At 41.6% G+C, this 27673-nt stretch overlaps 1 protein-coding gene across 3 annotated transcripts in view; it reads right to left on the reverse strand.

Moving 5' to 3' along the window:
* Nucleotides 1–400: 400 nt before the first annotated feature.
* Nucleotides 401–27673, reverse strand: part of LOC134217628 (fibrillin-1-like) — a 355498-nt gene continuing 328225 nt past the window's right edge. For all 3 annotated transcript variants that reach the window (XM_062696431.1, XM_062696430.1, XM_062696429.1), the window contains 2 exons: nt 1552–1711; nt 401–1193 (listed from right to left, as the gene is read on the reverse strand). In XM_062696431.1, coding sequence (XP_062552415.1) covers nt 976–1193; nt 1552–1711 — 378 coding nt within the window. In that variant the 3' untranslated portion in view covers nt 401–975. The remainder of the gene's footprint in view (nt 1194–1551; nt 1712–27673) is intronic.

The raw sequence follows: 27673 nt of genomic DNA on the forward strand, positions 1-27673 counted from the left end.
AAATTATTGACATTACTGTCATAATACGACCATTTCTTTCCATTTACCTTTTTCCTCTGGAAGAAATGGCTGGCGATAGCAACTGGAGGAAAATCAGAGCACGCTTGAAAAACATCGCAGCTGTGCTTTTTTGTCGGTTTGATTCCGATATTTATCAAACCCTTAACCTACCGTCCATTCCAACCGATGAATTTTGCTTCGATTTCCCCGTTGGGGCACAAAGCTCAGCATGCACAGTGGGACCATGACCGGACAAATAACATTCATTATGCTTTCGTTTTGTTTAAGAAAAAATGCACTCTAAAGTTATGTCAAACGGAAGAATATCCACTTCTGCACCCACTATGCAAATTGGCATGGAAGGTGAAATTATCGACACGGCTTGAGAGTAACGAGAGAGTAAGCCAAAGTACACCAAGGAAAGCCCTTCATCAGCATTATCATCGACGACAAAGGCGATCCTCTCGACTTTTTATTTTTGTTATCCCGCTTCCAGTATTCAACTTTTACCCAAGATTCTTACACTGCTATGTGGAGGTATATCTTCTGATTTATAACCCTGACTCGTGCATTCGACTAGGAGGATATTTCTCTCTTCCATACTCACGCCTTATACATATTGTTATGAACGAAGGGAAAAAAGTTAATCCCAGTGAGGCGAACCACTCGTTGTTCCCTAAACAAAGATTTTCTTCTCTTCGAGGTTTTCCAGCGGAAAGCTTTTCCGCAAGTACCTTGGCACTCATACACCATTGATTCGTTTCGATTAAGATGACGATAAAAAGCACTCCACAGAAGAACGTATTATGAAAAATGTCAAGTATTTAAGCGCATGCATTCGTCGCCTCATTCCGTCGGTATGTAGGTGAATGTTAGTCAGCATAAATGTGTGACTGCACTGCACTGGCACTGTAGTAGATAATGTTTTTAGTCTTTCGTTGCCATGATGAGATGCTGACAGCCATCGAGTGAGGTTTAAAATTCCAGGACATCAGCACTTTTATCCCTTGATGCGGACTCTTCCATCTCGGTGGTGTCCTTGCTTCGCTTCTTGAACCATCGCCGAGGATGGGAAGTAGTTTGCATGCGATGGTGGTAGGAAGGTTCCTCCTGGTGAGGTGGCTGCTGGTGACCATGACTCTGCTGTTGGCTGTAGGCATTATCCCACGAAGAATAGTAGCGAAGGAAGTTGTCTGAAATATGATGAAATAAAAAGTTTTGAGTGCGGAGAAAGCCAGTAATGCTGATCAAATTATTAATTAAAGTTTTTCTAACGTAATTCTAAACTGATTTAAAGATGTTTGCAGTATTGCATTCCAGAAATAACGATGGATTAAGCTACGCAGATATTCAATGTGTGCTGCGTTTTAATCGTATTTCCTAGTTTAATAATTATTGTTGTTTTAATTCAAAATCATTGATCAGTTTATCCATTGAAAAGTACTTAAAAGTATCTCGTGGGGTGTACCAATAGCAAGCACAAAATAATTCAAGAGCATTGCTTTTATGCAAAATATATTTTTTAGTCGCACTTGAATGTTTCATACTCACTGTATTTCTTGTGGTGCTGTTCGATGGCTGCTGGGTCCGGATTGGGAGCCCCCTCTAGCTCTTGCAAATGCCTTTGGAGTACATTCTGCTGGTGGCGCAACCGAGCTAGCTTCTGCTTGATTCGGATATTCTTCACCACGCATCCTTGCGGAATATGAAGCTGTAGTATGGACGGACAGAGCAAACAAGAAACAATCATTAACGAGTCTCTGAAGAGTCTGCTAACACTCACTCTTAGAGGTTCTGCATGCTAGAACGCAATGACGCAAAGCTTAAAACGAAAAATGTATTGATTGAATTCATTGATGGGTCTAACATGAGAGTCAGTAAAAAGCGTGTTTTCAAATGAGGGTTCAAATATTGAACATATTTTTAGATTAATGTCTTCGCATACATACCTTCCAAAGCAATAGTTTTTGTTTTAATAAAGACTTTAAAATGTCATTCGAGTATGAAAGTGTTCTTTTATAACCAAAAATTGTACATACCTTTTCCGCTGTTAGTCGAAGATACATCCTTTATCTTATGGAAACACCTATGTATAGGATTTCCATCCACGTTACCAACTCTTAACGGTTGGTAATTTTACCATCTTTAAAAATGTTCGAGAGAGTGATGTTTGGGTACTGATCATTTTATACTTGTTGCAAAAAATCTTGTTAATATGATATCACTCAGCGCGTAAAAAATGAAGACGTGGAAAATTGCACTATTTTCAGGTGATAATATCGTTCTACACTACTTTCAGGTGATAATATCGTTTAAATTTACGCTTTTTTTGGATTCCCTTGCATTACTTTCGTGTAAATTTCAACAACTTTTTCTATTTGTGTAGTAGTCGCGATGCCAAGCCATTTTTTGTCCGTTTCGCCCCCTTTACGCACTAAGCTAAACCAAGAAATGTGAGCGGGCAACAAATGTTGCCTAAGCTCCGGGTATTAAAGGATTCAATATCAGCTCAAAACATTCATTTCAAAGGAGCAATGAAGGGGTGGCGAGTATTGGATCACAGGGGTGCGAATGTTAAAAACGTATGGCAGAAATTAAATAAAAATATTTGCATCTTAAACGGCATGTTTCTATGAAATAGGATTAATTTATCGTCATAATTAAATCATAATTACTAGAAAATAATTAGTTTTCCTTATAATTCCAAAATCTACAAAATGTTTAGAATGTTTTGCTTTTTGCGGCAATTTTGAAGACAAACGTGCGTTTAGGGTGGTGAAATATAGTGCTTTTACCCTAGTTAGTACTTACAATTCTAATTTTTCACATACCTAACATAACTCAATCATTAGAATACCTTGAATTGAATTTCGTGTATTGAACTGCATTGAACTGTGATTCTAGAAATGAACAATAGGTATACCAAAAACAATCGTAACTGTCCTATTCGGTAAAATGACCATTTCGGTCGATCCTTTTCGGCCAAACGACCCTTTCTGCCAAATGACCCTTTCGGCCAAACGTCCCTTTCGGCTAAATGTGAGTACAATCTTTCGGCCAAATAACCTGTTTCGGCCTAGTGGCATTCGGCCAAATGGCTTTCTGCCGAATGGGTTTGAAAAGGGCGTTACCGCCAAAATTAATTTCTTCTGATTCGTTGTCCTTATATAAAGCTTTACTGCCGCTAACCGCAAGTCAGACTTATCTGAATATGACATTCATATACAGATAAGTCTGTCTTGCGGTTAGCGGCAGTTTATGCGTAGACGAAGAATCAGCAGGAATGCATTTTGGCTGTTACGCCCTTTTCAAATGTTGGTCTACAACGTCCACACACATCATCTATTTATCGACTTCAAAGCCGCATTTGATACCATCGATAGGGACCAGCAATGGCAGCTAATGCACTAAATCGGATTTCCGGATAAACTGATACGGATAAATTGGGTGATGTGCGTAGTTCGAGTTTCAGGCGCATTCTCGAGTCCCTTCGAAACGCGCAGAGGGTTACGGCAAGGTGATGGTCTTTCATGGCTGCTATTCAACATCGCTTTAGAGGGAATAATACGAAGGGCAGGGATTGACACGAGTGGTACGATTTTCACGAAGTCCGTCCAGTTATTTGGTTTCGCCAACGACATTGATATCATGGCACGTAACTTTGAGAGGGGTTAGGGACAAAAGGTCGAAAGACAAAATGTCGAACGGACAAAAGGTCGAAAGGAAAAACGTCGAAAGACAAAAGGTCGAAGGGACAAAAGGTCGAAAAGGACAGAACGTCGAAAGGGACAAAAGGTCGAAAGGACAAAACGTCGAACGGGACAAAACGTCGAATGGGACAAAAGGTCGAAGGAAGCATAAAAAACAAGAAGGCGAAAGGGACAAATGGTCGAAATAGACAAGAAACTGAAACGGAGAGAATCAATCTCGCACCAGAGTTGGCCTACACAGTTGTCAAAAACTCTGCTTTTTTATTTTTCACAATTTTTAACAATTAAATAAAATTCATTCAGTGAGTACAACTTATAGATGGATGTTTTAGTTTTCTAAATGTCACTTCGATTTGTCAAAATGGCGCACACTGTACATCAAATACACCGGCGTGTATTACACGCAGATGTATTTTAAATACACGCGTCTGCGTGGCTGGGCGTGCACTGTTTTAACAGATTTAAATGACATTTAGAAAACCTAGATATCCATCTATTATTTGCACTCATTAAATGAATTTTATTTATTTGTTAAAAATAGTGAAAAATAAAAGGACAATATTTTGCCAACTGTATAAAACAACTCTGTCTCGATCTATACAAATTTTATTCGTTTCCAAATTCAACAATCTATTTTATCTCTAACAGAACTATCTAGATATTCATAATATTATTTCATAGTATTTACTCCTTCTTTGAAAATTGCTCATTGATTAATGAGATAAGTGTGTTATTTCTGCTTGAAATTAAATGCTTTTCACAAATTCCTTTGGAATACCCAAAACTTGTTATCTACTTGTACTTGATCGACCTTTTATCACTTTCGAACTTTTGTCCTTTTCGACCTTTTGTCCTTTTCGACCTTTTGTCCTTTTCGACCTTTTGTCCCATTCGACCTTCTGTGACTTTCGACCTTTTGTCCTTTCGTTCTTATGTCCCTTTCGACGTTTTGTCTTTTCGACCTTTTGTCCTTTCGACCTTTTGTCTTTTCGACCTTTTGTCTTTCGACCTTTTGTCATAGATTCCTTTGAGAAGATGGAGAGGAATCAGACTGAAAAGTGAAGCTAAACGGATTGGACTAGTCATCAACACGTCGAAGACGAAGTACATGCTAGGGAGAGGCTCAAGCTAGGTCAATGCAAGTCACCCACCACGAGTTTCTAACGGTGGTGACCAGTGTTGTAAAATGTCATTTGCATTCATTTGCATATTTTTCCCAGAACTTTTTTCAGGAGTTAGCTATCAGCTCCTGAGGTATGGCGAACTTATAGCGCCCAAATGTGCCTACAACTTTGTCTAACAAGACATTGCTGTAAATATGTAATCTGAGGCGTGGGAGGCAAAATGTCATTCAAATGACATTATGTCAAATGACACGTGACATTTTGGAGAGTTTTGACTTTCCAGCCTCAGATGTTATATTTAGAGTAATGTACCCTTGGACAAAAATATAGCCCTACTCAAGCGTTATGAGTACATCTAAAATTATGATGTAAATTTGGCTTCTGAAGAAAGTTATGAACAAATTAGTCAAATGACATGCAGATGACATTTTACAAGCCTGGTGGTGACGAAGTCGAGGTGGTTGAAGAATTCGTGTACTTGGGCTCACTGGTGACCGCCGATAACGATGCCAGCAGAGAAATTCGGAGACGCATAGTGGCTGGAAATCGTACGTACTTTGGACTCCGCAAGGAGAGTTCGATGCCGTACCAAACTGACTATCTACAAAACGCTTATTAGTCCGGTAGTTCTCTACGGACACGACACCTGGACGGTGCTCGTGGAGGACCAACGCGCACTGGGAGTTTTCAAAAGAAAAGTGTTGCGTACCATCTATGGTGGGGTGCAGATGACGGACGGTACGTGGAGAAGGCGAATGAATATCGGAAGACTGCGGCCCACCGTGAAAATCGGAAGACTGCGGTGGGCCGGGCACGTAGCCAGAATGTCGGACAGTAATCCGGTGAAAATGGTTCTCGATAACGATCCGACGGGGTTGGCGAAGTGCAGCCATGGACCGAGCTGAATGGAGAAGACTTTTATGTGCAGCACAGGCCACTCCGGCCTTAGTCTGGTAATAAATAATTAAAATGGTGGCTGGGTTCAATTCCCGCTCCGGTCTAGGAAATTTTCACGACTTACAAGGGCATAAAAGTATCACCGTTTTAGTCTCATGATACAGGAATGCAAAAATGGTAACTTGGCTTAGAAACCTCGTAATTAATAACTGTTCTGAGTGTTGAATAAACACTAAGCTGTAATGTTCAAGTGGGGGATGTATTGTACCGCTCATAAAAAATCTACTCCTACGCTCATTTTTGATCGGAACAAAAAATAACCGCCAGATAGTCACCGAACAAAAATGTACTTTCAGAAAAGAAACAATTTTGATATAATTTAAATTCAGCCATCACGTGGTGGATTGTGGCGATGAATGATTTGCTATTCGAACTGCGGATAAATTTTGCACATCCAGCCCTGGAAAATGATCACGAAAAGTGTCATTTTGTTGCAAGGCACAATAATGTCAAAAAAAAAACTATTCGGCTATTCGGCTGAACACATTCAACCATAGCGGCAAAACGGCGTTTTCGGATAAATGACCTATTCGGCCAAACGATTTTTTCGGCAGCATGACCATTTCGGCCAAATGACAACATAGGCCAAATGATTTTTGATCAGCCTAATGGTTTGCTTGGCTGAATTTTTATTCGGCCAAGCAACTCTTGGCCTATAGTGGTCTTCGGTTAAACGGCTCTTCCCCTTGTTTAAATTACAAACTTTCGAATAAAACCAATACAGTCAACTCTACATCTCGATGCTTTATATCTCGATAACTCTACTATGTCGACGGCTTCTCGGTCCCTTCAATCTATATACATTTGGGCATTCTAACCCGCTACACTGGGGATATAGATACTTTTGAGCAGTGTGTAGCGGTGTAAATCTGTTCATATTATCAGGAGCACTTCAGTGCAGCTAATAATATGACGTCCACTAACCCCTAATCCTATGGTATCAAGCGATCCGTGCCAAGGGGATGCATGGTCTTAGGGGTAAAATAAATAGCAGGCCACGAACGGAGCCTGTGGGGTACCTGGATACCCCCCCAGTTTAACGTCCCCTTACCACGTTATTGCGGAGCTCTGGCGTGGCGGACCTATTTTCCCGCGTGGGACCAAAATGTCGACCAAACCAAAAAAACAAATTTTAGTGGAGAGGGGGAAGCATCTGACGAAATGGTGGATCCCTTCGCCAGACGAAGTGGCCTTAACAGGTCTCCCCACTTACCGAGGAGAAAGAGTTGGCAGTGAGCCAAGCGGTGGAGGCCAGGAAGGAAGGGGATGATGTCAACTGCATCCGCAGAACGGAGAAGGGCGAGATCATCCGCGTATAAAAAGTTGGCAGAAGAGGTGCTGGGTGATGCCGTTCATGTAAGATACCTATGCCCAGTAGAGAAAATCCAATGCCGAGGCCTGGACGAAATTACCGAAGCCGGTGAGCAGGTAGCTGCACTGAAAGATCAGTGTGGCGTTGAAATCCAGTATACCGCGATTTGGTTGCGGAATGGTTATGCTGGAACGCAAGTTGCCTCATTCCAGGTACCTGTGGCTGATGCCAAGAAGGTACTGGATAAGGCCAATCTGTAGGTGGGTTGGTCAGTATGCTCGGTGAGAGCAAACCAACAACCTCAGGCCTGCTTCAAGTGCTTCGATTACCGGTGGGCAGGCCTGTCCGGCCTCCAGACGGACTCGATCATACAAGTAGCTCAGCTAAATCTCAACCACTGCGAGGCAGCGCAAGCGCTGCTACAACAGTCGGTACACGAGAATAAGACTGATGTTGCCTTGCTGTCCAACCCGTACCGCATCCCTGCTAAACATAGCAGTTGGGTTGCGGATAAGTCCGGAATAGTGACCATCTGGACTTGCGGGAGGTACCCCATCCAGGAGATAGTGTCATCACCTGATGATGAGGGTTTTGTTATAGCAAAGATAAACGGAGTTTACTTTTGCAGCTGCTGCTGTCCTTCAAGATGGTGCATAGAGCAGTATACTAGGGTGTTAGATAATATTGTAGCGAGACTAACTGGTCTTAACCATTAGTTGTAGCAGGTGACTTCAACGCGTGGGCATTGGATTTGGCCTCTCAGTTCACTAACGCTAGAGGTCATATCCTGCTAGAGTCTCTAGCGGTACTAAACGTAGTCCTGCTGAACGAGGGCCAAGCGTCAACGTTCAGAGGATCGAATGGCGAATCATGCATGGAGCGGTGGAGCCTGAATGAAGGGTTCACGAAGGGTATACTGCCCAACAAACATTGGAAGCTAATGGAGCGTTTATTCAACTAAAAATAGCTTTCTTCAGCTAGAAAACTAACTTATTCAGCTTAAATTGTTTGTTGGGTGCTAGTGACCATCAGGAAATACGTTTCATGGTCAGCTATACCCCTAACAGAACCACAAGGCGGATCAGTAAAGCTGATCTGGGATGGCGTACCTCGCAGTTCGACCCAGAACTGCTGGAAGAATCACTACTATGGGAAAATCGGACTCTAGGCCTTAGTGGTGATGAGTTATCCGATGTCCTAACACGAGCATGTGACGTGACAATGCCCAGGAGGACTATGCCAACCGGCAATCGCAAACCGGTGCACTGGTGGACGAGCACGATAGCTGATCTTTGCAGGACATGTCGTGTTAAAACCGAAGCGGACAGGCTAGAAAGACGTCGGTGTACTAAACAGCGAGCAGAGCTCTGAACTACGAAATCACCTTCGGCATACAGGCCAATTTGCCTACTCGACACAACTGGTAAGTTGTTAGAGAGGGTGATCCTGAATAGATTGATGGACTATACGGAATGTGCTGGTGGCTTATCAAGCAACCAGTATGGATTCCGTAAAGGCCATTCTACCATCGAAGCAATTCGGTCGATGATGGAAACGGCTAAGATAGCCCGTGGTTTGAATAGAAAAAGTATTAGGCACTGAGTATTGATTACACTAGCTATAGTTGATTCCCTGAATCGCTTGAAAGTCCCGGATCATCTGTGCAGGATTCTGACAAGCTATTTTCAGAACAGGATATTGTTAGTCGACACCGACGCTGGTCAGCAGTCGATTGAAATGTAAGCAGGTGTTCCACAGGGATCGATCCTCGGACCGGTTCTGTGGATTATCATGTATGACGGAGTATTACGTATTATTATCTCCCGGCTGGTGTGAAAATAAAAGGCTTTGCGGATGATGTAATGCTAGAGGTCACAGGCGACACTCTCGACGAAGTTGTATAGAAAGCTTCGTACGTGATTAGCAGAGTCGAAGAATGGCTCAACACAAGGAGGTTGGCGTAAGCACATCACAAGACTGAGGTTGTTGTAGTGCATAACGACCATAGGTTGCAGCAAGCGAGGTTCAATGCAGGGAGCTGCACAGTTAACTCCGTGAGGTCATTAAAGCATCTGGGCGTAATGATCGACGATAAGCTCAATTTTACGAGCCACGTCGATTATGTATGCCAAAGGGCTTCATTTAGCAATAAAATTATCATCGCGAATGATGTCCAACCGAATCAGCGGTGCAAAGTCAGGTGCGTAGCCTTATATTGCCGCTAACCGCAAGTCGAGCACATCTGTATATGGGCCTCCATATACAGATGTGCTCGACTTGCGGTTAGCGGCAGTATAGCGGGTGTAACATTGTCTATTATCCGATACGACGTACCAGCATGGTCCAAAGGGCTAGAAGCCGGGAGAAATTAATCAGCGTACACCGGCTGATGGGTCTTCTAGCGGACTTCTAGCGCTATTTTCCCTCTGCAACTTTGTCTAGAGGTACATTGCTCTATGTCTTTTATTTACAGCGTGAAACGCTAGTATTACTTAATATACTAAATGATAATAAATGTTATTATCTTTAGTATATTAAATGATACTAGCGTTTCACGCTGCAAATATACAGACATACAGCAATGTACCCTTAGACAAAGTTGTAGAGGAAAAACAGCACTAAAAGTCCGCCATACAACACTTTCCGAAATTCCGCATCTAGAATGGGTTATTGACTGAATACTAAATGATAATGAAATGATAAGTTCAATTCCTGGTCTACGGGTTGCAAGCGCATACCGCACCATATCTTATGAGGCGGTGTGCGTCATGGCTGGAATGTTGCCGATAGACATGCTACTGGAGGAAGATGGGGAGTGCTTTAACGACAGGGACTCGGTGCAAGTGCGACGTGTCAAGAGAGCAGCTTCGTTGCTCAAATGGCAAATGGCATGGGACACTGCAGTCAAAGGTCGTTGGACCCACGGGCTGATTCCGGTGGTATCGAATTGGATTAGTAGGAAGCATAGTCAGGTCAACTTCTACCTATCACAGGTGTTGTCTGAGCATGGCTGCTTTAAAAAGTTCCTGCATAGGTTCGGGTTCGCAGATTCTGCGGAGTGCCCGGAATGTGTAGGTGAGGTAGAATCGGCAGAGCATGTGATGTTTGCATGCCCGCGATTCGATGTTGAACGCAATGCCATGCTGCCGGACAACCTCGTTGAGAGGATGTGTCGGGAAGAGGTTATATGGAATGCGGTGAACACAGCGTCTCAACAGATTATGTCGAAACTACAGCGCTGGTGGCGTCTTGAACAAAACCAGCAGCTGCAGTAGAGACTACTGTGATGCAGTGAACACCATGCTCACCCCAACAACAAAAACGTCGCGGGTGGGCTGCGGGGACCTCCGTATGTAGATATAGAGGTCATTGCGGTTCACGCGTGGCGTTTGTTGTCGGGGTGCTCGTCTCCTACGCGAGTTTATGATACAGACCGATAGGTTACTATCATAGCTTGCGATCGACGGGTGGTGAGGTTACCACCCTTGAAGTCGATGTTGCGTTATAACGTCGAGTGCGTTAGCATAGGCGTGAGCGTTCTCAATAGTCCCTGATGTATTCCTTAATTGCGGGCGATACGGACAGGCAAAAAAGTTTTGGTTTTAGTGGGTCGGGCTGGCCCATCCCCACACTACTTGAGTTAACCTACTCAGGTGTCTATTTGTAGGTTTCCGTTTACCCTTGCTCAAGAAAAAAAAACATTTAGGCATTCTACATCTCGATAACCTCCTTATCTCGATATCTCTCCGATGTGTTCTGGACATATTTTGTTCATGATTATTTCTTCCTATGTCGATATAGGTACAGGCCGGACTCGATTATCCGGAGGCTCGATTAACCGGAGGCTCGATTATCCGGGGCTCGATTAACCGGAGAAAATAGCTCGATTATCCGGAGTAATATTTTTACCCATCTTACAAAAATAGAAATATTATCTTTGTGTATCCGTAACGTATCCAATATGTGCAAGACATGATAGTGACTTTCTCGCTTTCCTAAGGGAGCATCCATAAATTACGTAACGCTCAGAGGGGAGAGGGGGGTTGCCCGAAGTGTGACAATCCATACAAAAATTTGCAATGATTCATACAAAAAGTGTGGCATAGGGGGAGAGGGGTTGAAAATGGCCAATTTTTGCGTTAATGGATCTTCCCTAAAGGACTGTTCACAAATCAGCTAGTCAGTCCAATCATTACGATCCGTAAACAAAAATAAACCTTCCATACAGTCTTCAAAAAATCACACTCTGGGAGCTGCTGAGATTCAAAAAATGGTAGAGAGATCAATCCCAATCACGCAAACGATCCCAATCCAGGCATGCAATGTCTTCTACCACTTTGTATTGGAGGATTGAATCCAGGAATTTAATCCCAAAACGTTTGATGCTTTTTCTTCAATCCCAAACTAGTAATCTATCTGACGTAATGCAGTAATTCAATTTCACCGAAGTGTCAATCAAGGTTTTTCAAATGAATTGACATGGATTAAAATTGACCTGGATTTTGTATGTGCAAAATATGTTATTGCATTTCAAAGTCATTATTCATTGCAGATGAGGTGGCAAGACATATAAGATAGTTTACCAGCAATCCTGCACAGTGCTGTATTCTTGAATGTTCTCCTTACCATGGGCATTTTGAGGAGCTGAAACGATCGATAATCCACAACCCAATCGACGATAACAATATCCAAAATCACTCCTCAATTGGTGATAATCCAAAAAATTAATAACATCACATTTTTTTATAGAATAAATATGATAAATAATTTTGTTTTATTGACATAATTCTTTAGTTTCATTTATCACAATGCTATCATTGTAACCCATAACAAAAAGTATCAAAAAACATAGTTGAAGAACCAAAGAATGCACTGTTCTTATTTGATTTCAGTACAGTGATTAACCTTTTTTTCAACCAACGCCAGCCGTTTGCAATGGGCCTTCTATAGCTTTACTGCTATAAGGGTGATGATATGACGTCCCTCCCCTCGTCACTATATCTTGGACCCCTTCCTCCTTCAAACTAAGGATGTTATTTTCGAACGGCCCCTAAATCAGTTCATGTGGATGGTGGCAGGATCATGCACACAGGGCCTAATTTCAAAATATTAAAAACCATTGAAAAAAAAATCTTCGGTATTTTTTGACAATCCTGGCGGTTGTCAACATTTCGTTTCTGGCTAAAAGAAAGAAAGCACGGGGAGCTAAGCTTCAGTACAGTGGACGATTGGTTTTAACACACCCTATCGGTCTTAGCCGAACGTGGAAGGAGGGATGAACAAAAATTACTTCGAGCAACAGGATGGTTCAGTTCAGTCACGCCCAACCAACATTTAATACGTTCTCTCCCAGAAATACCATGATGTTGATGGTGCTACTAATCTTTCTTGAATGGTATATCATTGTTAGGTTTTACAAAGTATTATCAGGTTCCTCATCTCTATAGAGCTCTGCATCCTTCGAATTCCACCATGGAATATAGATACAGATTTCTCGTCTTCTACAGTATTTTAATAAAATCATCAAAGATATCTTTCAAATTACGACTTCACTACTTATATAAACCATACCTATAATGTATGTGCATTTTCAGTTTATTTGGACTCTTAATTGAGCAAGACAGTTTTCCAAAGATTTAAATCTAGGATTGAATCCGGGCATCAATCATGCATGCTGAGATTAGAAAAAATAAGGATTTGAAACAATCTTGAAAATAAGGATTATTTCAAAGCATGCTTGTTTCAATCTGAGAGTAAAAGGATGCTCTTGAAACACTGCTTCCATAAGTTACGAGAGGGAGGGTGGGGGTAACAGAATTATCAAATTCAACGTTACGGATTTTGTGAAAGAACCCTAAGGGAACGGAAATCAAGAACATTCATAATTGTTGTTTGCCCGAACTGCCGAAAAAAATCGTTTGACCGAAAATGTTGCTTGGTCGGACGAGGTGACATAAGGTCGAAAACGGTTTGGCCAAAAATGCCATTTGGCTGAAGGTGACGTACGGGTGAAGATCATACGGCTGAACTGATAATTTGGCCGAAAAAGTCGTTTACTCCGACAGCTGATTTGTTCAAAAATGGCGTTTGGCCGAACGGGTCGACGTTTTTCGCCATATAATCCGATCAGCCGGATAACACTTTCGGCCAAATTTCCCTTCCTGCTAAAACCGATTCGGTCAAATGAAATTTTCGACGACAAGGCATATTCGACCAAACGACCTGTTAGAGCCGAAAAATTTCAAAGAAATTCCGGTGAAAACTTTAGAGCATTTCCTGTTGAAAGTTCGAAAAAGTTGGAAGAATCTCCAACGGTGTAACATGTGTCATGTCCCATAGCATTAAAATTATTAAAACGTTTATATTTTTCTTCGTGATAGGAGTTAGAATTAGAATTGTTAAGTCCCTTTGAAAATTGCCCTCTCGACACACCGTCACTGGGTTCTTGCCCCACGATACGCGTGCGTCTACGCATACGCACCAGGAGGTAGCAAAATTGTCCGGGTAGAGGATACGCGAGAAAAGATAGAAGGCGAGGGAGATAATAAAACGGGAGACCAAAAGTCTTCTGGCTTGAACCATCGACTGATAAAGGTGCTGCGAGTGATCGATTATCATCATTGAGAAGTTAAAAACGTGTCTGGAAATAGCTCCGGGAAAAGTGAAGAAGAGTTCCCCAGTAAGCTAGTAGTAAATTTTGCTAACCGTAAGCCAATTGATTGGAGAAATTGTGGAAGTTGAACCTCGCGAGTGTAAAGGTGAAGTGAACCCTTTGAAGGCCAAAAAAACATCGTGTAAAGCAGTGTCCGAATCTCCTCCTATGATCAATTCCCTCGTCGCAGTACGGGGATTCAATAAGAAGTGCGTGAAAGTTGAGCCAAGACCCACGAGACGCGCCCAGCGGCTAAGGACGGTGTGGGCCATCGTAGCTCCCCTTAAACTCTCATCAGGCTAGGTGCCCCTGGGATGAGACAAAGGTAAGTCCATGCTCTACCGCCTATTAGTACCTAAATGCTAACTTACATTCTGTCGATCCAACGGAAAAATTGCTTTTTGAGAGTTAATTTTTTCATTTGGTCGCTGGGGAATTTCATAGGTGTTTGACGAAAGGAGATTAAAAAAAAATCAACTCTCCTATCGAAAATTATAAAATTGGTTCACACAGCTTTCATATCGTTGCGAATACTACGTTTCCCATACCTCTGACCATTTCAATAGGTAGCGCTATAGAGCGAGTGAAGATAGAATCACGGTAAAGACACCGTCGGTAGATTCAGTGCAGCACATGTGATTTGGTGCTTCTCTTTTTCATAGGATATATCAATTTCATTTCAAGGCCGAGCAAAAATTTCAAGGTTATAGGTTATCATATTTTTTTCTTTTGCACGTTCGTTCGTATTTGCATGCACCATTGTACTCGGAGATACGCAATAGAGAAACCACACGGTAGGTCAATATAATTACCGGCATCATGATCGGCGATTTAGAAAAGTCTTACCTCGAGGACATGGTAGTAACATTCCTCACCGATGACGAGCTCAAGTTTGAGATGGAAATAAGAAATTTATTCGACAATAGAGATCGCTCGATCACCGTAAATCGTAGGAAATTAAAAAATGCGCTGCGCGAGGAATCAGAGGGTTTGCAACGTATTTATGCGTACCGTCGTAGACCGAAGGAAGAAATTAATATTTGCCAACGCAGGTTGGAAAGAGTACGGGCGGAAATCGTGATGGACGATGTATTAAAAGACACGTCAAAGACAGGGCTGCTACACATGTACAATCGTCTGAAGTTATTTAAGAAAACTTATGCAACTCGGGACTGTATTAATGAGGCAAATTGGTTGTTTTCAAATATCGTCCAATTGTACTTGAACAATTTTGGCGATAAGCTTCTGTTACCAACGCCTCCGGGCTCGCCTAATTTGGTTAATTAGAGAGCGCAGCTAGTCTCGACGCTCAATCAGCGAGAGCAGGTGATCTGATCAATTTAACTCATCCAGGGGATGCAACTGTAGGAATAGTGCAAGAACACACGTCGCCCACACAATCGGTTCATAATGTATCACAATTGTTTTCGAATGTGTCGATTAATCCTGCCCATACAGTAGACAGTGTTTCGCTAGTAGGAGGGCACGTACCAGCTACGACGACTGGTAGTCTTGGAGCAGTACCGCGTATAGTAAATACAGTGACAACGTCGGTTACTTTTTCTACGGTTGTGACATCTTCTAGCACTTTCACCAGTGTTGCTTCATTAGGACCAATGCCTCCCATATGGTCCACCCCGCGTTATCGAGTATCAACGAGTGTACAACAATCTCGCCATGTTCGTTTTGATGCAGCGCGTTCGTTGACAAATGTGTTTCGGAATAGTGACGAATCAGTGTCGGGTGCAAGAATGAATCCAACGGCACCGTTCTCATCGGCGACAGGGAATCTTATTTACAATCAAAGTGCGTTAGTGCCGGCGTCGGGAACATATTGCAGCTCGATTGTTAATCCGTCAGTACATCCAAGTACGCAGGAATATACTCGGCCAGTGTCTTATTGGTCCGATCCGTGGCAATTTACTTCAGACTCGAATCCCACTACCCACAGTACAGAAAGCTTGTCGTTTTCATATGCAAACAATTCTCACGTTCATTATTCAGTTCCTGAACAAAGTACAATTCCGCCTAGTGTTTCCCAACGTAATCTCTATGACCCACCAAGGAATTTCACTTCGGGTAATACCGTGTCTCAGAATCCTTTCGAGAGGCATCCAAGAAGTTCATCTTATTCGATACCTCAAAATGCAACAAATAATATAGGCAGGAGCAGACTGCCTACATCGGACTGGTGGAGTAGAGACTATCCAGTACCCTCCGCACCAGCTCCGAGTATCAACCCTTTCGAAGATTTTGACTTCGACCCCCTTGAGAACCGGGTGAAAACAATCCCTGTGGTGAAATGGCCAATGAAATACGCTGGAGAAGATCGCGGCATGGGATTGAATGACTTTTTATGGGAAGTGAATGATTGGACGAAATCGGAGCAGATTTCTGAAAATGAACTTCTTCGTTCGTTTGGAAACTTGTTAACCGGCCGAGCCAAAATCTGGTTTACCAGCAATAAGCATCGGTTCACCACCTACTCGGAACTAATTGCAAATTTGATGCTGACCTTCAGACATCCTGATCTAGATCACTTTATCTTAATGGATATCTATCAAAAAGGCAGCAGAAATCTGAGACGTTTTAGAATTTTTCTCGACATTGAAAAAAATTCAAGAGTCTTACGGTTCGAATTCCGGAAACAGAGATAGTGCAAGCTGTACGTAGAAATCTCCGTCCGGAATATAAAAGGGCTCTAATTGGAAGAGAGTTACATGATTTGTATTCTCTGCAATTAGCTGGACAAGAAATTGATGCCACCAACACCTATTTGTTTGTCAAACCGCAAGGTCCCTTGCAGAGTCATGCAGTGCAAGTATCGGAAAACCGGACCACAGGAAACGTTTATTACAATCGGGAGAGAGGACCTCCGGGTCATCCAAATAAGGTACAAAATTATAAAAACCCACAAAATTCTAACCCACGGCCAAATCAAGGGCAAAATCCAAGCAGCGGTAATCAAAAATCGCTGTATCAAAAACGGGAACCGAGTTTAGCAAATCAACAACCAAAAAAATTTGATAAATCCAAACCGGATGAAAAGTCCAGTGTCTCCCAAATGGAGAAACCAAACGCGGAAAACAAATTACTAGATTTTGTACCACTGAACGACAAGTTTGTGTGTTTCAATTGTCGCAGCCAAGAACATTTAACCTACCAGTGTACAAAGCCTTATAAAGTTCACTGTCAGGTTTGTGGGTTCAAAGGATACCCGACACACCGATGCCCGTTCTGTGAAAAAAACTCGGCGCGCCGGAGGGAGACCGGCAAATCGATGAACAATTAACTGATGTCGAAAATATCTTGTTCACGCTTGGGTACGAGCCGAGACCCGATAGCAACCTATTATCCAAGCCCGACATAGCACAAAGTTCAATTTTTCTGTGCTGACAGATAATAGACCTTTTTTAACTGTGTCTATTTTCGATCAACCGATCAAAGCACTTCTAGACAGTGGCAGTCAGAAGACTCTAATTTCCAACAGTACTTCTCCTATTTGGAGACTGAACAACACCAGAATTTTTCCTTCTCGTTTATCACTCACCAGTGCTTCTGGAGATCCCTTACGGGTATCTGGTCAAGTTTATCTTCCATTCACCATGCTGGACAAAACGAGAATAATGGAAGCAACGATTGTCGAGAATCTTCCTGTGGACTGTATCGCCGGGATTGATTTTTTTGATATGTTCGACATCCACATTTCAATGGACAGCGCATTGTTATACCAAATTAATGCGGAAGAGTGTCCCCATTCCTCTCCTGAACTCGTTGAGCTTAGCTCCGAGCAGGATCGAGAGATAAACCGCGTCAAACAACTGTTTAAACAAGCTATGTCAGACCAGCTCGAGGCAACCTCGCTGGTCCAACACACCATAGAACTGAAAGACGAATTTAAAAGTGTAGCTCCAATTCGTGTTACTCCATTCCCATACTCGCCTTCTATTCATAGGTCCCTGAACGAAGAGGTTGATCGACTCCTAGCTCTTGGCGTTATAGAAGAGTCTAATTCCGATTGGGCTTTGACTGCAGTGCCGCTAAAACCAAAGAATGGCTCGATTCGTTTATGCCTAGATGCGCGTAAGCTAAACGCTCGCACAAAACGTGATGCGTATCCATTGGCGCACGTAGGGAGAATATTGGGGAGGTTAGGGAAAACGCGCTTTCTGAGTACTATTGATCTGAAGGATGCGTTCCTTCAGATACCGTTATGTGACAAGTCAAAGCCGTTAACTGCGTTTTGCATTCAAGGGAGAGGTATGTATCAATACACTCGCCTCCCTTTTGGCCTAACCAATAGTCCAGCTACCTTATCCAGGCTGATGGATAAAATCCTCGGCTCGGGTGCCCTAGAGCCTCAAATATTCGTCTATCTTGACGATATCATCGTAGCGAGTGAAACTTTTCAGGAGCACGTAAGACTTCTCGAGGAGTTAGCTAATAGGCTGCGTGAGGCGAACTTGTCAATAAATATTCAAAAGTCGCAGTTCTGCCGTTCCGAAGTCCCCTTTTTGGGGTATCTTCTGTCCTGCGACGGTCTGAAGCCTGACCTCTAAGGTGCAAGCCATTCTGGACTTTGAACCTCCTAAGACCATCCGACAAATTCGTCGATTTCTTGGGATGGTAAATTATTACCGGAGATTTATTGCCGACTTTGGCACCATCACAGCTCCGATTTCGGATCTCCTTTCCGGAAAACCGAAGGTGGTCAGATGGACCAAAGAAACCGAACAAGCCTTCCGAACGATCAAGGAACGGTTGATCACCGCCCCCATCCTCTCGAATCCGGATTTCGCCATAGAGTTTTCCGTTCAAACCGATGCCAGCGATCGTGCTGTGGCAGGTGTATTGACTCAGGTCCAAGACGGTTTGGAAAAAGTAATCAGCTTCTTTTCACAGAAGTTGAACTCCGCCCAACAAAACTATTCCGCCACGGAAAAGGAAGCGTTAGCGGCGCTTCTGGCAATAGATAAATTCCGAGGATATATTGAAGGATCGCACTTCACGCTGATCACAGACGCGTCGGCGCTCCAATATATTCGGAATAACAAGTGGCGACCTGCATCCAGGTTGAGTCGTTGGAGTTTAGACCTCCAACATCTGGACATGACGATAGTGCATCGTCGGGGTTCCGACAATATAGTGCCTGATGCACTTTCTCGCAGTATCTGTGCAGTAGATGCATCTTCCACCAAGACTTCATACAATGAACTTATACAGAAGATTCAGGACGATCCGGATCAATATGCGGACTTTCGGTTCGAGGATAACCAACTATGGAAATACGTAGCCGTCGAGGATGAACCCTTCGATGTGAGATTCGAGTGGAAATTGGTGCCTCCGCCGGAAAACCGAGCACAGATAATTGAAAAGGAACATGTAGAGAGTTTCCATCTTGGAGTGGAAAAAACAGTAGCCAGGTTACAACTGCGGTATTACTGGCCTTACTTAGCTTCAGAGACCAGAAAATGGATTCAAAAGTGCGAAGTTTGTAAGGAGTGTAAACCGGCGTACGTTCCGACCATACCGGTAATGGGAAAGCAGAAGATCGCAGATCATCCGTGGCAAATAATAGCCATGGATTACGTGGGTCCCTTGCCCAAAAGTCGAGCTGGATTTATGCATATACTGGTAATTCAGGATCTTTTTAGTAAGTGGTGCCAACTGCATCCAATGCGTCGGATAGAGTCCGGAAGCTTATGTAAGACGTTGCGCGAAGGTTGGTTCTTACGGAATTCGATTCCGGAAATAGTACTGACCGATAATGCTTCCACTTTCATTTCGAAAGAATTCGAAGCATTTTTGTCGCAGTGGGAAGTTAAACATTGGACAACGGCCCGGCATCATAGCCAGGGAAATCCGGTGGAGCGATTGAATAGGTCAATAAATGCTGCCATTCGGACCTACTGTAAACAAGACCAGCGAGGATGGGACGTTAAGATCCCGGACATTGAGCATGTTTTCAATAACACGGTACATTCCGCGACAGGTTTTACCCCCTTTTTCATTACACATAATCATGAGATTACCTTGTCGGGAACGGATCATCAACGGATGCGGCGGAAGGAGGATTATTCTTCAGAGTGTACAGCTGAACATCGCAAACAGATCGGCGATGAGATTTATGATATAGTTAAAAAGAACTTATTGAAAGCCTAATATACCGCCGAAACTTCAAGGCGTCGAATGCGGGAGAGTATTACAACGCGAAGCTCGCCCCCATGTACCTGCCATGCCGCGTAATAGTTAAGCGCGGAAGTAGCTCCTACGAGCTAGAAGATGAGCAAGGTAAAAATATAGGCGTGTGGCCGGCTGAACATCTAAAACCTTAAAACGTGTGTTTCTTGCGTAATCTCCATGTTCTCATTCTGTTTTGTGTGTATTACTGTTGATTTTCTTATTTCAGATTGGTTCGTTGTAAAAGTCTCCGGAGAAATTTAGATTTTGATAGTTCACATTCTCTTCAATCGTCAGTTGAATTTGTCTCTCAAGTGCACTGAGAGGGCAAAATTTGCATGCTGTGATTGTGTCGATTCTACCTTGTGACGTCCAATGTTCCTTGCCAGCAGCGTAGGGTGTAAAGGATAGAACTAGTAGAATCAAAATTTTATCAAAGAACTAAGAAGTAGAATGCTGACTGCTTCGATATTCAGGATATCTAAGGCCGGCCGAATAAAAAGACATTTGAATTTGAACCCCAGGAAGCTACTGGTAGATGGGATCTAGGTGTATCTTACAATAGAGAAGATGTAAATGCTAGAATAAACCATTGACTATCAGTGGTGGTGGCGGAATGGATAGTACGAACTCCGAAAGACAAGTTGTGAGAACCAATCGCGAAAAAAAAATGAAATTGTTGTGGTCCACCTAACAAGAGTTTAGTGAATAATAGGTTGATTGATGTCATGTGATTTGCTGGAGTCGCTTAGATGGGACGAATAAAAATAAATAATTATCAATAATGCTCTTGCACAAGGCAAAGCATAACGAGTGCTTGATGAGACCGAGAAAATTTATATTGGACCCACCGTGATGGCGTGCCAGATCACGGGAGTCCCCCAATTGCGCGAACCCGACTCAAGCACTCAATAAATCCTAAAATTTTGCCACTTTGTTATCAAATTCATTATTATTTTGTCTATTATTTATTATTGTTTTGTTAAATTCTAATTTTCATTAAAGTTATTATTCTTTTTGATTTTTTGTTTAATTGTTAAAAAAAATATATTTCATTTTTTTTTATTGTGCCCCAGGGGAAATGTAACATGTGTCATGTCCCATAGCATTAAAATTATTCAAACGTTTATATTTTTCTTCGTGATAGGAGTTAGAATTAGAATTGTTAAGTCCCTTTGAAAATTGCCCTCTCGACACACCGTCACTGGGTTCTTGCCCCACGATACGCGTGCGTCTACGCATACGCACCAGGAGGTAGCAAAATTGTCCGGGTAGAGGATACGCGAGAAAAGATAGAAGGCGAGGGAGATAATAAAACGGGAGACCAAAAGTCTTCTGGCTTGAACCATCGACTGATAAAGGTGCTGCGAGTGATCGATTATCATCATTGAGAAGTTAAAAACGTGTCTGGAAATAGCCCCGGGAAAAGTGAAGAAGAGTTCCCCAGTAAGCTAGTAGTAAATTTTGCTAACCGTAAGCCAATTGATTGGAGAAATTGTGGAAGTTGAACCTCGCGAGTGTAAAGGTGAAGTGAACCCTTTGAAGGCCAAAAAAACATCGTGTAAAGCAGTGTCCGAATCTCCTCCTATGATCAATTCCCTCGTCGCAGTACGGGGATTCAATAAGAAGTGCGTGAAAGTTGAGCCAAGACCCACGAGACGCGCCCAGCGGCTAAGGACGGTGTGGGCCATCGTAGCTCCCCTTAAACTCTCATCAGGCTAGGTGCCCCTGGGATGAGACAAAGGTAAGTCCATGCTCTACCGCCTATTAGTACTCAAATGCTAACTTACAACGGCGAATTGGATTTTTTCGGCGAAATAAAAAATATTCTCCCGTTATGTCTTAAAATATCCTGAGAACAAAACATAACGCTACGAACGTTATAAATAAGTCGCCAAGCCTTCGCCGACCAAAATTATGACAAACGCCGCCACTGACGATTTTCGAATCGGCGCTGACCTCTAACGGTGGTCAGAATTCATGAACGGACCAACGGGATATTTTATTTCATTTTATATAACTAGAATAAAGATTATTTGAGCAAAAGTTAAATTTTCAGCGACAACAAAAAATGGCTCGATTATCCGGAGGGTTCGATTATCCGGAGTGAATTTTTTTTCAACACTCCGGATAATCGAGTCCGGCCTGTATCATAAAGAATATTAACTTTCTATGAAGTCAAAAATCAAAAAAAAAGATAACATTATGCCAAGCTGAACGAAACGTAGCTGGTCAAAAGCTCGTTGGCAAAGAATTGATTGGACCAAAGACAATTTTGAACACTAATAAAAGTAACAAATTTAAACTAGAAGACTCGAACCGTTGTAAAAAGTATATTAATTTAAAAGAAAAGCACGCTCGTCGTTTCCATAACAAGTGGAATTGCAAGTCCTGGAAGGTTAAAAATAGGTTTTTATTCAATTTATTTTCATGTACACATTTGGAGCACTAGAAAGATAAGATTCGATAGAACAATTTTGATGAAATTAATGTTATACCCATGGAAACCAATGCACCGTTCTATCATCAAACTCTCTCCTTAATCCCATTCAAGGACCCGTTTCAACAAGCTCGTTCACCTTGCTAATTGCCTTTGTTCATTTACTTTGTCAGAAATTAACCTAATTTGTTCCGGGCAATTGAGAATTATTCTTCACTTAAGATTCCCATCGTCATCGTCAAGGCACCACTCCGCTCGCTCGTCACATTAATCGATCATTAACACAACCCTCCTTGCTGCTCACTTTTTGTAGCGCGGCGGACTCCTCGCCTCCCAACTGCAGCAGTTTTCGCTTCTAAACTCGGTTTGATTTCTTGAATTTTAATTAACTGCCATGGGGCTTACCAACGTGAGTCGGTGTTCATTACAAAGGCTGCTACACAGCGTTGCAGGAAGTGCCACGCTGTAACTATTCGACTGCGGACGTTGAACGCAAGCGGGTGTGTCCCTGCGGTAAACGGGAGAGTGATTATCGGGGCTATAGGGCAATGCCGAAACCCAGACCAGTTGACCACCGAAGGGCAGCCACGTTATGATAGATTAACTTTTAACTGAGTTCCAGTTTGGCCGTTTTGCCCTCCATCTGTGCTGCTAACTGTTGGAACGTAATTTGCACTGTGTGGAGAAAAATTTCTCTCATTATGGTAATAGTACGCCAAAACCACCAAACCGGGTGGCTGGAATTGCTGCCCCTTCCGAGTCTCTGCTTCTGTTTCCGGTGCTCGTCTGTGCCCGAGCACCACCGGACCAAAAATTAATCGTAAACCAGAGGTAGGTTGTAATGAGTCCGTCCTGACCATAAACCTCCCACCGCCAAAGACTGCTGTATTCGGCTAACAGGGCTGGCCAAAATATTATGAAATTAGTTAACAGTTCTTATTTCCCTTGTCATAAGACGAGTTTGTACAATCCCATTTAATTCCACCACTTATTTGTACCTTGACAGATACGTACTTCGACCTCAACAGTAAGGTCGTCTTCAGTGTCTCGTACGAGTAGTCAAGTCAAGTACGAGACACTAAAGTTCTTATTAAGGGGTGGAATTAAATAGGATTGTACAAACTCGTGTTATGACAAGTGAAGGCATTCCACTGAAAAGCTCAAATTAATGTTCTTAACAGTTTTTATTTGAAACGGAGCCCGAAGTTCTTCGGTATGTATAGAGAGATCTCCCAGTGCCAGACACATAAGCCATTTAACGAAAAAAAACCCTATAAATATACGGGTTATTACCTATCATAAAACGAGTTTAGAAATATTATTTGTAATTTCACCACGTTATAATCTTTATTGATACGTATTTCGAACCCAACTGTAAGGCCGTGGTCAGTTATACATACCTAATTCGACTTAGTCGAGTCAAGTTGATTAAAGTACACTGAGATGGCCTTGCAGTTAAAGTCGATAAACGTATCTGTAAAGATTACAACGTGGTGGAAACTAAGGGTATGCGATAACACACTTTTTCCTAACGAAACGAAACGAAACGAAATTTAAAATGTCTATGTTGATTCGGATCGAAACGAAACGAAATATAGATTTCTTTCGAAACTTCGAAACGATACGAAATCAAGGTTCATTTAATTCGAAATTTTTCGAAACGAAACGAAATTTTGATTTTTTTTCCGCGGAATTTTTATTGAATTGGTTTTACATTATGTACGCAATTCTGATTCCACTTTTTCGATGTCGAATAACTATTTTGCGACCAAAAGAGTTATAATAACTGAAGAGCAATGTATCCACATCTGCCAGGCGTATACGCAGTTATAGAATTGATATTACTAGATCAACATTTGAAAAGGGCTTATCTGCCAAAATTTATTCCTTCTTATTCTTCGTCTACACTGCCGCTAACCGCAAGTCGAGCACATCTGTATTGAGATTCTCAAGTCCGAATGTGTGAGTGCCGATAAAAGGAAAACAAACACTCCTAGATGGTGCAACTCAGCAAAGATTAGGTAAAAATGAGTAGGGGAAAATACCTATTCTTGGCAGTCTAAGACATTCGCCAAATTGAATGATAAAAATAATGAATAATTACACTAAAACACAGGTACAGTTTAACTGGTATACATTTGTATGCTCTTTCTTTGATGACTGGTGTTCACTAAATATAGCAGCTTTAACCACAAACTCAGTAAATTAAATATAAAGTAACAGGTCAACGTTTCTTCTATTGGCATAGCAATTTCTATTATCAGCAATGAGTTTGCTCCCTTTAGCAACTAGACATGGAAGTAGAAAACTGGTGATGTATTGGTGCAAAATGCTGTTTGTTTATATCCTCCAGTAGTAAAATTCATTCATATTAATCGGCCGCACGCTCATCTCGCTTCACTCAATTTTGGAACAAAGTTTATTATTTATCAAAACTGGCTTAAAACAAAACATGAATTTTTAGCCTTGGCATCAATTTTATGTCATACGTAGACAAATAGGCAAAAGCATTTAAACACATTGTAAAACAAATTTAACCCTTATGCGGCCAACAAAAAACAGACGTGAATGGCAGATAGGGTACTAGTGTATTCAGATAATGACATTTTCATAACTTTTACCATTTTCAACCTATTTGAATAATGTTGACCATTTTATATGCTTTTGTCCGCTGCCAAGATTTACATATTTTGTCTTTGTAATGCCTTAGAGTCGTACGCAAAAGTCTATCAACCAGTTTCAAATATACAACTTGCTCTTTGCGGTCTTTTCATGATATGTTTGTTTCACACAGTTGAATAATAGATAATACCCTAAAGTAGGCAATTATTTATGGTTGAAATGCGCTATGTAGGAACTTGAATGGTTATGATTTTTTTGATGAGCTTGGAAAGTATTGAAGTTGCAAAAGGAAAACGGTCCTGTCAGCCACATAAGGGTTAACATACTACGGTGTTACTATCACTTTTGATATAATTCATGGTCTGCGTAAAAAATCTGAATTTGTATTTTAACACTTTGCATTTGCATTTTAACACTTGTTTTTTTAAATAAATGCCATCACCGGATATTTTGTTGGTATTTTTACTAAAATCAACTCACATAGAATTGTGCGTGGTATCTTTTTAGCGTGTGTTTGATATGCTCACAAACACATTCTCTCGCTCTATTCCGAAGTGTGCTCCTGTCAAAGAAAACGAACAGTCCCGATTTTATTTAGTGAAACTTATAGCAAATATTGCATAAATTTGCTCTTTGTGGTGATTATCAAGTGGTGATAAAGTGTAAAAAGTAGTTTACGTACTTAATTTGTCGTGTCATACGCAATAAAGAGGAGAAACAGGCGATCCAAAAAAGTAAGTAACAATTTGCTTTTCGTGCGCTGCTTTCTTTGGCAATGCAATAATGGCAAGGATTTCGTAGGTGCAAATTTGTTTCGGTGATTAACACATCAAATCTTGCTACTTTTACACAAACAACTTATTCAAATGAAAGCTTATACTTGAAATTGTGTGATTGAATCAAAATTATGTTCATAAATAGTGTATGTTTGCTGGAAAACGCAAATTTTGTTGAGGGTGCCAACAACTGTCGCACCCTGCCAATGCCGTATTCTACCCTATATTTCCATATATTTTTTGACTCTTTTGAAATCATTGTGATGACACGATGATTTTTGAGGTTATGAGCAGAAGGAAAACAAACATGTTTTTACACATGACGATTTGCACATTAGTGTGCGAGCGCTAAACGTCACTCATCTCTATATCTCACAAATTTGCAATGTTCCTCACATATTGTGCAAATAGTCAAAGAAGAGCTTATTAGCTTATTAACTGTACACATCATAGTTGCTAATTATGATTGGCCGAGAAACAGCAAATATGCCAATTAAATAATATTCTTGTGATACAAAATATTATTTTTATTGTACACTTGCTTCGGAGTTTCCAATTCATGACCAATAACCATGCTGGTCACGTGCTTATAGTCAATTTAGGATTAGGAGAGGAAAATTAGTTTAACACTCATTGTTTTAATAGACTGAGGAATGTTCAGCATCTCCGTGAGCGCTACGAAAAAGGAATCGTTGGTTGAGAAGGTAATTCATGTGAAACCCCTTGGTAAGCGACAAAATATTTATTGTAAACGAAATTATTTTGAAAACAAGAAGACGAAAACTGTGTTTCAAATCAATCCAACGCAAGATCAATGTGCTTCGTTTAATAATCTTCTACAACACGATCGATTCTGCACTAAATAATTTTGTGCTCTTCGATGCAGACATAAGTTTTATCACTTCGCGTTCTCCCACACTAGCTGGCGTGATCAGCATCAACACGGTCGATTGCACACTGGTTAAACAAATTTCTGCTACGCGAAGTAGATTTTTTTCATTTCGCGTTCTCCCGGACTAGCTGCCGTCCCATGACCAGCAGCAACACGATCAATTCCGCATTCATATTGTGCAAATAGTAAAAAAATATCACAAAATTTAAATCATGGAAACACTGAAGACGTTTTATAGAAGAAAATTACTTACGTATTTATCGACTTAGAACGGGGCTATGTAGTAAGCGTTGATAGAAAAAATTGTATGACCTAAAGTTTTGAAAACAACTTAACGATTCTGTTCAGCGGCGCAGCCAAAAATTTTTATAATATAAAGTATGGATTAGTTTAAATTTGTTTCGAAATTCCGCGAAATTCCGTTAAATTTCGTTAGAAGCTAGTTTTTTCAAGCGAAATTTTTGTAATTTTACGAAACGAAACGAAATCAAGAAATCAGATTTCGCCATTCTTAAATTCCGCGAAATTCCGCGGAATTTCGTTTCGAACCACCTGAAACGAAATTTTTCGAAATACCGCATATGCTTACTGGAAACCCATATGTACTGTCCCTCTGTATGCAGATTCATAAATGACAATGGACTACTAGGTGTAGACCATGCAATAAGCCAATATTCCTGATGCAATGTAAAGACGAATTCAATAATTTATTTATTACGTTGGTGGTTGTCCGCAGTTTTTTATTTGCGAGTTATTTTCAGGCCGACTCTGCCGCTCACTCATTGGAACTCTGCTGTTTTGGTGGCGTTAGCAAGTATGGTCGAAACTGGCAGATGCATTGTGGCCATCGCTGCGGAACACTGGGTTTATTGGATCAGAGCGACATTTTTCACTTTCCAGTTTCACTGTGGAGTTCAATAAGGTTCGCGGAATGATTCATAGGACCAAGTTAACAACGTTCACAGCCCGTAAAAGTACTGCACCTGACCAACAATATTAGCTTCCTGA

The sequence above is a fragment of the Armigeres subalbatus genome, chromosome 2 (assembly GCF_024139115.2).
Source record: "Armigeres subalbatus isolate Guangzhou_Male chromosome 2, GZ_Asu_2, whole genome shotgun sequence".
In the NCBI taxonomy this organism is placed as follows: domain Eukaryota; kingdom Metazoa; phylum Arthropoda; class Insecta; order Diptera; family Culicidae; genus Armigeres; species Armigeres subalbatus.